Below are 10,795 nucleotides of genomic sequence, written 5' to 3' on the forward strand. Positions count from 1 at the left end.
CCTACACTCTAACCTCGTGGTGCCTCAGTGTTATTTTAGTTCTCATGTTTTATAAAGAATGCTATGGCTGCACGAGAAGGTGTAGAATCCATCCTCTGCTTTTTAACTGTAGTCAGTATCAGAGGGGAGACAGACATTAAAAGCTGTAAGCACTCACATTTATTACTAAGCTTGGGAGAGATAATCCTGAACTCATACAAGACACAGGTCAGAGTAAAGAAGGATTTCTTCCTTATTTTTTTTACATCATTGTTTTTCCCCATAAAACCACATGTCTGTGGGGTGTTTGTCTAGACCCAGATGGAATATGCAACAAGCTTCTGACAGAGCAGCAGCTTTCTCTAATGTCATTTTTGTAAATCTCTATTCATGATCTTGCTGCAGTCATAATGCGAGTACCATGTCATGAAAATACAGGAACACTGCCTCAGAAATTTTCTAGGCTTGATATACCCCTTTCCGAGCTTCTTCCTCTCTCTAGAAAGCACACATAGGGCTTTCTGATATGCACCAGCTAATTTCTGCATGTTGCTTATTACAAAAATAACAATTATGATCCCAAACCTCTGTTATGGCTGACCTATATTCAGCCCAAGGGGAAAAAAACAAAACAAAACAAAAACAAATTGAATAAGAGGAATCCATGTATACATATGTTTCTCTCAAACACTGGAGCAAACAAAGGACAACAGAGGTTGGTGGCATAGACTTCAGCAATTTTACAGAGGCCGAATTTGTAATGCACTGGCAATGTGTTGCTCCTTCCTTCCCCCCTTCAATCCCTTCTGAGCTACACCTTATTCTGGTTTGGCCAAATTTAGAAATATATCCTCTGAGAGAAGGCACAACCACCCCTCCCCCCACCAGGTTCAGGAAAAATAAATTTTCCTCGAAGGAAAGTAAAAGAGATAAAAACTGTTTCTTTAACAAACACACGGGAAAAGGAAAATAATGCTAAATAATAAAATCTTTTGCTGTGAAGAAAAAAACCTGGGAAAATGTTCGAGTCCTCCCTTTGGTCTCCTCAGAGCTGCGGCTTGGCCCAGGGCCAGGCCCTCTGTGCTCAGTGGAAAGTCCTCCCGATGTGCTCTGATATTGAAGCAGTCCAGCAGAAAATGGAGAAAATCCGAAATTCCAGGGAAGGAAAAAAGTTCAATTCTCAGTGTCTCTCCAGAGAATAAGAAACTGAACAACTGGCTGAAAGCTGGCTGGAAAAAAAAGTCACTATCTCTGTGTGACCTTGAACAAGCTGCAAACTGCTTTGAAAAGGTTTTGCTCAGCTTTTCCTTCCTCCTCTCAGGCTCAGTTTAGAGGAATAGAAAGGCACAAGAATTAATTTCTGGGCATAGGACAGCGATATGGGATACACATCATATAGTCACCCCAAGACACACCTATATTCCTCCACCCAGGGAGTGCAAGAACAGGTTATTGTTCCACATGGCTTCCTTGCACCTGAATGGATTTTACCTTGCAATTCCTGGTATAACATACTCACCATCAAAGACCAGAGGATAAGAACAAAATTAGCAAAATTTCTGCTACACTTGAGTTGCTTTCCTTAAAGTTGAATAGCTGTAAGCATCACTAACTAAATTAAATACTCAATTAGAGGGCCTAAAATGTCAAAAGCTGGGATCCATAGGTGTTTTAATGAATTTTTTAGTACTAGCTTGCTATCCTAGGTCTGTGCAGAAAAAGATACTTTTCTGCAGCTCAAATATAATGGAGGGAGTATGTGATCCAAATAAACCCAACATATGTGAGACAATGGTTTAACCTAAAACAGAATTCAGAGACAAATTTGGCTCTGGATGATGAGGAGTCACTGCCTGTAATGAAGTCACAATCAGTTGTTTTGTTCACCCACAGGATTACCATTTGCCTGTATCTTCAACTGGCACTGGAGCATGAGTACTACTACAGCAAGGTGATCAAAAGCTAAAATAAAACTTCCTGCTGTCTTTCCACCACCATGATTAAAACACCAATTAGAAACCTAATAAAATATGTGGTTTGCAGCATGTCAAGGAGAAAAGTATTTCAGAGACTGGCATTGTAAAGTTACTATTCCTGCCTTTCATTCTTCAGCTTCATAAGAGTCTACAGTCACACTTCTGCCATTGCTAGACATACTCCAGTGAAGTGTCCAGATGGCTGTGTCTGGACTGCTTTGCATCCAGGAAAAGCAATGAGAACTATGCTTGTAAAGGAGGGCACTGAGGGAGCCCGGGGAGGAAGGAGCAAAGGAAAACATTTGTAGACTACAGAGATGAACAGTTCTCTTTGTAACATATACGTTACTGATGAACTAGACAAGAATGCAACCAGAGTTTTCCAAAGCTGGAGCACACATCTGGACAATGAAGTCCAGGATTTCAGGAGTGCACATGCATTTTGAGTAGAACGGTTGTCAAACAACATTTTTTGAAAGGATTGAAACATTCTTCCATGCCATGCCCGGCTGTTTCTGCATAATGAGACTCCTTTTCAAGAGGATGGAGGCAGAAGTTCACCCATCAGAACTGGTTTACAACCCACTCCAGCGTGGTGGGAGATGAACTGCTCGAGTCTCCATATGCTTAATAAGTCATTGTACCAAAGTCTGTTTTCCCGAGGGGTGCACATCAGCCTTAAACTGCTAGAGACAAATGATCCCAGAGTCTAACATCTCAGCACTGACTGTGTTTTTAAAGACAGTAACTTTTGGTCCAAATAAAGTTTGATGCGGAAGACAAGCTGAAATAAAGATAGGCAGAGCATTTGCTGACTGGTGCATCCATGCCCAGCATGCCAGCTGTTGTGTATTGCTCTTACAAGCTGCTTTTTCTGCTACGCTCTTTGTATAGAGCCTACAGAGTTGCTGCAATTTGTGGATTCTTACAGTACCTGCATTCCTTAGTTTCACTTTTATCGTAATTTACAAAAAGCATGTCTTCAGATTTAAAACAGAGGAACCAAAAGTGAAATTAAAATGCTCACCATATCTGTGAGGCACTATGGATGTACTGGTAGCAAGCACTAGAGTGTATCCAGATTTTTTTATTACTCTTACATTGTAAAGTTAATTTTTAGCCAAATATGATTTATAGGGATTATGAAGAAAAGCACACTGGCTGCAAATCCCTTCTGTTAGCATTTGGCTATGTGTGTATCCATAAACCTAGTGTTAACTAACTGCAAAATTCAGAACTGGAAGTAGGTTTTATTCTAAATCACTCCTAAACTTCAAGACAGTCCAATTTGAAATGTACATTCAGGTGCACACCTACTTAAAATAAACCCCACATAAGTATCTACATACAGAAACCAATCCTTTGTTGTCTATAAGCACCTCTATTTTAACCCTGCTCAGGGAAATGTGACTCTTAGAGGGACCTTTAAGGTGTGACAGACAAAAGAACAGATCATGAGCTGAGATTGTTTACATGCATTTGTTCTGGATTTGTAAATCACCTTTCTCATCACTGATTTTTTATATTTCTTTGCCATTTAGTTTTGGTGGAAATGACTCAGCGAATTGTTAGGCTAAGCTCTGAACACTGAACTTTCAACTCACAAACCTTGTATAATCTTAGAATAATACTGTGAACGTGCAACAGTAGGTTGAATTTCACACCCTGTCCTGACGGCTCTGTCCAGGATGCCAGCAGATGGCAGATGGATCACTGCATGGGACAGGTTACTCGGTGGAAGTTCGTAAGTGAATATAACTTTTTTTTTTTTTTCAATTGTACCATTTTCCTTACAGAAAATCGCAGTGACTAACACTATATTAAAAAAGAAAAGCTAAAGTGTTAATATCCTCGGTGGGTTTTTAGCAGCTGATGTAATAACACACTGATGCTGTCTAGTAATGCAATGTAATTGAACAAAATAAAAGAGATTGTCTTGATTTTTGTATATTTTCATTATACACCAGAAAGCGGAGAGGAAACTTTTCCATCAGGCTTCCATTAACTTAATCTACTCAGAAATGCAGGTGTCCAGCCATGTATTCAGAACTACAAAGAGGAGTGTACTAGCTAAGGTATCACTTTGGTTATAATACATTTATGGATTAACCATGTCCCAGATTTTGAATTCAGTAACATGAGTCCAAGTCCAGAATGATTTCGCTGGTTTGCCTAAGTAGTGATCTGGATTTGAATTTCTGGCTTTGGGAATGATCTCATCTGAAAGTTCGGTTCAGCTGAAAAAAATGAGAATTGATGCTGCTATGGGGCTAGAAACAAAGTACAGGGTGGGGGCTCTCTGGGGGGAAGCAGACAGGGGCCTTGGGCTATGGGAAGCCTTAGGGAAGAGGTAAATGTGAAACTTCAAGGCAACCTCAACTAAATTCTTTGAACAGCAAACTGTTGATGTCTCAGTTACCAGTCCTGCACTAGTGTCAGGTAAAATGCTACAGTTTTGCTGTAATCCAAGGAAATGAAGAGGAGGAGAGAGATCAAGGGGAGAGAGAGAACAGAACAAATCCATGGACAGAGGGGAGACTATGAAAAAAGACTGTATTTTTAAGTGTTCCTCCTCTACACAGTTATTCTCTTATACAAAGTTGCTTTCCCAGATTCTGTTTTCCATTCATTTTCAGGGAAGGAATTAGTAAAAACGATTCCTGTCACTTTTACAGTAAGAGATCAGAGGAGCCAAAAATCTCTAAAAAGAAGTTGAATCTTTAGTGAAAGAGTAGCTAGAGTTGATCAGATGTATTCAGAAAGACAAACAATAAAGTTTAGGAAAAGTAGAGCTTTGACAGTTGCTAAAAGAAGCCCTTACTCCTACCCCAGCCTCATCCCCATCTGCCAACAAAGAACTACTTTTCTTAGGACAGTTCTAAGGTTAGGTGATCTGTACTGCTATCTTCCACAAAAATACTAAGTGCACATCACTTTCATAGCATGTCTCTGGAAACTAGAACAAAACATGTTCTCCAAGCTGAAAACCTGAAAGAAAGGTAGCAGATGTGTCTGTTCTGACAGGCCCCTGGTTCAGTGAAGCACACACTGCTTACAGAGGCATTGCCTTTCTGCACAAAGTAGGGTATTTTCAGTGGTGGCCTTGCCACCACCCATGTCTCTGGCTGCTCACTCACATCCTGGTATTGCAATTCACAGTCTACCTAGCTGTGTTGCCAGACCTGTCCTCAGCATCCTGCTGGAAACCAGAGGAGTGAAAGCAGCAACCAAGCCCAGGAACTGCTCCCAGTGGCTTCACCTCAGAAGCCAGAAAATCCTGGAGTGCTCTCAGAAGCACATTGTTCCCAGGCTGAATGCCTGCATCTGTACTAAACTGCAAGATAAGGGAAGATCATTCAGGTTATGCTAAACCCATCTACTTCTGGTAAGAATCTAAACACTCGTTCAAGGTTGAAAAAAAACTATCCGAATTAGCCTATATTTAACTCATGATAATAGCAGCTGCTGTGTTCTATGACAGTGTACTCTGCCTATGGAGTGCTTTCTATCTTTAGATGCTTACAGACACTGCGTGTACAGAGCAAGCGAAAAGAATGGGGCTTTGTTTTACTGTCTATTATAGAAACATTCACAGGTGGTTCATAAGATCCCTCATGTATGTAAGATAAAAATACTACTTTTTGAAATGCATATTTTATTTCTGTTGTGTCTAGAAAGTTTCACTGGGCAAAAAGCTATTTGTAAGAATTACCAACTTTTAAATTAAATTTTGAGTGTATACGTGCTTTTCCAAGGTAGTCTGGGAGGGCTGATTCATCACTGGACCCAGAAATTGGATGCTTGTGGCCAGTGTATATATTGAATCTGGTGGCCTTGCACATATTCATTTTCTGGGGAATCACACCTGCATGCATGTAAAAACAGACTGGGACCCACGTTCTGCCCTAGATTATTGAAGATGGAACATACAGGAATAACCAGGAGCGGAGAAGACAGGCCTTTGTGGGGGAAGCTTTGGTTTACGTCTCTGACCTGTCTGATGCTTATTTACTTGTACCAAATATAATCATTCCAGTAGGACAGATGGCATAAACTAGTCAATGCATGGTGTTTGGGATAGCATCATCCTGCCAGTGCCTCAGTTTCCTAAAATGGTACATGAAAAGTTCTATTTTTTACAAAGCATTATTTTGTAATGAAATACCTCCAGCCCTACCTACTCATAAATGAGTAGTTGTTTTCCTGGCTAGTTGCACACTGAAATAATGCGAACATTTTAGATTAGAAGATGAGTGGTGGCATGCCTGCAGCTCCTCTGCTGAAATATTCTGTCACTACTGTTGGGGTAGTGTGTACTTGATAAGAGCAGATCTCTTTCTCACTTTATGTAGGTCAAATTGTTCTTAAAATTCCCACAGAATGTGTGGGCTGATTACTGCAGTAGTTAAATGTGGGATCCCTAAGATCTAATTTATGGTGTTAATTAAGGTAGGTTTGGTGGGGCTCTGCACAGGTCATGTCAGAAGCAGCAGAAATGCACCAGCACAACTCCTCCGGGAGGAATCCTCCTTTCATCTTTCCAGCTATGCTGAGGAATGCCAGAGGCAAGCTGTCCCTAGTGTGGCATGGGCTCCATGCTCACAGATACACTGTTGGATGGAGCAAGAGACCTGTTAAGGAAATGCTTTGGGTGAAAGGAGTGTGGTGACAACAGAAGATCCTTCCTCTCCTTCCCACCTGCCAGTGCGTGCATACTGCCTCTTACCTAGCTTCAAAAATGGTCCTAACGACAATGCAAGATCATGCTGCCTTCAAGTCCCTTCCACCTGTACAGAAAATGACAAAGTTGCAAGGACTTCAGGAACTCCTGGCTGCCCTGACACCAGCTGTGCAACATTCCTAAGAGTGAACTGGATAAACAGAGGCAAGTGGATACATACAGAAGCAGAGTGCTGAGGCATATGAACATGGAAACTCCATGCATTACACAAATGCTGAGTTTCCTCCCAGGACAAATAAGACAGGTAGCTAATTTGTACTCTCACTAGAGCACAGACGCACACTCAGTGACTACTCAGCTACCTCTAGAAGATTTGTCAGGCACACCACCCAACATTTTATTGTTTTCAGCATCTTTTTAGCCTATGTTTGTTTCTTTTAGTTTCTTGCTAACTATTCTCCTAATTTTTATGTCCTCTCTTTTAAGGTGGTAACAGGCTGTTTTACACCCACGAACATGCTGCATTTCAGTTCATTACGGAGACGGTTACAAAACAAGAAACAAGAGTTGTACATTTAATTAAATTTTGCTCAGTGCTCAGGGTTAAATCAAGAACTGTTACTCTACTTGAGGCTTCATCTGATTAGGTACAAACATTTATGAAGCCTAACAGTGTAAATATAATGTGATAATAAATTAAATAATTACTAAATTTATAATGATTATTATATTCTGCATATATCAAATGTTACATAAATAATCACTTAAATTGAAACCACTGGTATTAAGACTAGTTACTAAGATACATGTAAATTCTAAACTATATCAGAAATATTTCAAATAGGTGAAACTCATTACTAAGAATAATGAAGGAAATTATGTATAACCCTGTTCACCAAATCACAAAATAATAGATGTAATAGAATGTAATGGATTTATGACAATCAAAATAAAAGGAATGAACACACATCTTGACTAAACAAGAAGACCACAATCTCTAAATTCCTTTGGAAGCTGACAAAATACCAAGGAGGAAAACAAATGCTTTAGATGGCTGTAAGCAAGAAGCAGCTGCATTAACTCAAGAAAATGAAGGAATACTTTAAATACCAAAAGAACTCACATTATGTGCCAAATATATGAAACATTAGGATCAGCATTCATCTGTGAATCTTAAAATACTTCGAGTATGTATTATGCTTTAGCAGGGAGGCTGGAGCAGGTGATCTCAAGAGGTCCCTTCCAGCCCCAGTTATTCTGTGATTCTCTGATTGTTTTAATCATAAACTATCATACTGACAGTTTAATGGTCTTGTCCATGTCACTCAGAAATACAATACTCAGCTGACAATTAATTAAAGATTTTCTGACTCTCAATTCGTATCACAACTTCAAGATTGTCATTTTTCTTGGGCAGAAGCAGGCTGGAATGTTCAGAGATTCCACTGAAGTGAAGCAGGTAGAATAAAAAAGTAGGCAAAAAAGAAATTAGGGATCTTAGTTGCGTTTTTGCCAAACTAAACTGAGACACCTTTCAATAACATTATTTTCATTAAATGGAAATATAAGCCTTCTGAAGTGCTCTCCAAACAGGCATGTACATGCTTACTCACCCATAATCACTAGTCACTTTTTACTACATCTATTCTGAGATACTATTTATGTCTGGTCTGGGACACTTCAAAGTCATTTAATCGAAATGAAAAGTGCTTATACTTCAGTATAATACTTAATTACTTCCTTTCAAAAACAGTTACAACTAATTTGCTCTCACCTGTGGGAATGTTTTAGAAATAGATGTCTATTAAACTAACCAGCTTGGGCAGCTTCTCATCCACTCCATCCCTGGAAAGACTTACCTTCAGTTATGCCACCTCCAAGGGAAGCATCACACAGGTCACCTCTAGAAGTTCTGCCTCAAAGAGAGAATCCCTGAAGTGAACCATTAGCAAGTTAGCAAAACAGCATTTGCCAGGTCTGTGGCACTGCTTGCGAAGGAACTGCTTACAGCATTTCAGACTCAAAAGCAGAGGGTACTGGCAACATAAAGGGAAATTACATATGCAAAAGTCTACACAAAAATTTAGGGTAGGATGTGTTCATGGCAGGCAGGGCAGGTAATGATCATGATTTCAGCCAGTGGCATTACAGCAGTTTTTGTAGTAGAGCTGCAGATCTATTCCAACACAGCTGTCCCCTTGCAGTGAGGGCATATCACTCAACCATCTCTCTTCCCAGTTTTACTCTCACAGCAGCAACCCTGCTTTCCAAGTCTTTTAGGCTTTATCAGTAGTACAGTCAGGACCTACTCCACATCCCTATTCCTTCAGGGAACCATTACCTTCTCTCCATTTTCAGTGAACAGATGTGCCTATCTAAAGCAACTTGTGGTGTTTTGAAGACTGTTTTACAACCATTCTTTGTAAGGACACTAACTTAGGAGATACATTCCCCAGCAATACCCTCAATAAGGAAATTCTGAGTCGGATCTATAACCCCTGTATCATCATCTAGAGAAGTCTATTTCTCTCCACTTACAGACATTAACTGTCATCTCAACTAAACATGTAAATGTTTCATGGTGTCCAACATGTACAAAATGCCGCATGTAATAGCAACCAAATTAAGAGCAGGCTATACAACACAAGCAAAAAACTGTCAGTGAACTTACTCTGAAAACTTTTTCCACCCTTGCAATACCCTTCCCAAAGATGGTTCCAAGTTGGTCTCCAATCCCAGCCAGCAAGAAGCCAAACAGTGGAATCCCAAACAGGGCATACAAAATGCAGAAAACCTTGCCACCAACAGTGCTTGGGGCCATCTTCCCATATCCTGAGGAGAAAAACAATTGTCAGACTCTCAGAACTTATACACAGCTTTTTAGAAAACTAATAGGTTTAAAAAAACTGCTCTTGCTGCAGGCATACCTTTGTTCTGTAATTCCTATTTATAGTTTCAATGGCATGATGTCATTTCCTGGGCAAGCCACCCTCTTTTATTCCATTTTTCTTGAAGCCTCAATTACCCATATTTTCTGTAGATTCAGCCTATCTAAAATTGCTGTTTGCTTAATTAAAGCTGATATCACGGCACAAAAATCCCTCCATGATGGCCTGGTGCCTGCATGCTGCAGCTCTCCTTGGCCTGTGCCAATGGTTTCCTGACAGGAGTGTGATTCACCTGACAAGGCTCATTTTCAGTGGTTAGCTCATACTTTCCTCAGCCCCTCATCATACTGACTAGTTACACTGCAGCCTCCAAACTGTACCCACACTATGCAAATCTGCCCCTGAACTCTTTTTTCAGTAAAGCATTATGACTCCAGTAGCCATGGTATTTCTGTTAAAATGCTAAAGAGAAAAAAACCAAGAATTGACAGTAATATTTGCACCATTTTATTTAAGATCAGGTATCTTAATTGAAATGTCATAGAGATTTTGATTTTAACTATACATAATCACTTAAATATTAAAAGTTATCACATAATCACAAATAACTGATGCAATAAAGCATCCAGAGAGGAGGAAATCTACGAAAGTATAAGGTCCTGTTCCTGTTGGGTTGGCAACACTGGCACTGGCTATATCCCTCTGTCATGGGATGGTGAAAGAACTATGCTGACATACAATAATGCATGTCCCATAACCTACTGTCCTTTTCACAGCTGCATCCATCATCCCAGATTTCCCCTAAAATTCCAAGAAAGTCCAGGCTCCAATGGCCACTGGACTGAGGTTGACCAGGTCATCTGCTGAGTTTCTGCTTAAGAGGAGCCCTAACAAGCCTCTGGTGGAAAAACTAAAACCATTTTCATGCCCTGACACAATACTCAGACTTTATGCAGCCTATAAAAATTTCTTTCATGGAGAAGTTAGAACAAATATGGGCAAAAATCCAAGGTCTTTTCAATAAGTTTTTTAAATAGCAGATGTCAATGAATACGCCTGCATAAACTATGCCTATGTAGTGGCATTTACTTTAATGAGTGATTTAAAAGCTTGTCACTTGGGACTATTGAGTAAACAAATATTAAGGGAGGGTTTTCTTACTTTGGAATCAGAAACGTTTTCTTTCTTGCCACCTGCTGGTTTTATGCTACTATTAAAAATACATGGTAATGTAGCTTAATATAGAGGAACACAGATTGTACACTCTATAC

The 10,795-nt window shown here is 39.8% G+C and overlaps 1 protein-coding gene across 1 annotated transcript in view; it reads right to left on the bottom strand.

Annotated features, from left to right (window-relative positions):
• Positions 1-10,795, bottom strand: part of KCNK10 (potassium two pore domain channel subfamily K member 10) — a 65,420-nt gene that overhangs the window by 17,643 nt on the left and 36,982 nt on the right. The window contains exon 4 of the mRNA XM_008629693.2: positions 9,308-9,468. Within this exon, the coding sequence (XP_008627915.1) occupies positions 9,308-9,468 (161 nt within the window). The remainder of the gene's footprint in view (positions 1-9,307; positions 9,469-10,795) is intronic.

Source organism: Corvus brachyrhynchos, unplaced genomic scaffold (genome assembly GCF_000691975.1).
Source record: "Corvus brachyrhynchos isolate BGI_N302 unplaced genomic scaffold, ASM69197v1 scaffold1, whole genome shotgun sequence".
Lineage (NCBI taxonomy): Eukaryota > Metazoa > Chordata > Aves > Passeriformes > Corvidae > Corvus > Corvus brachyrhynchos.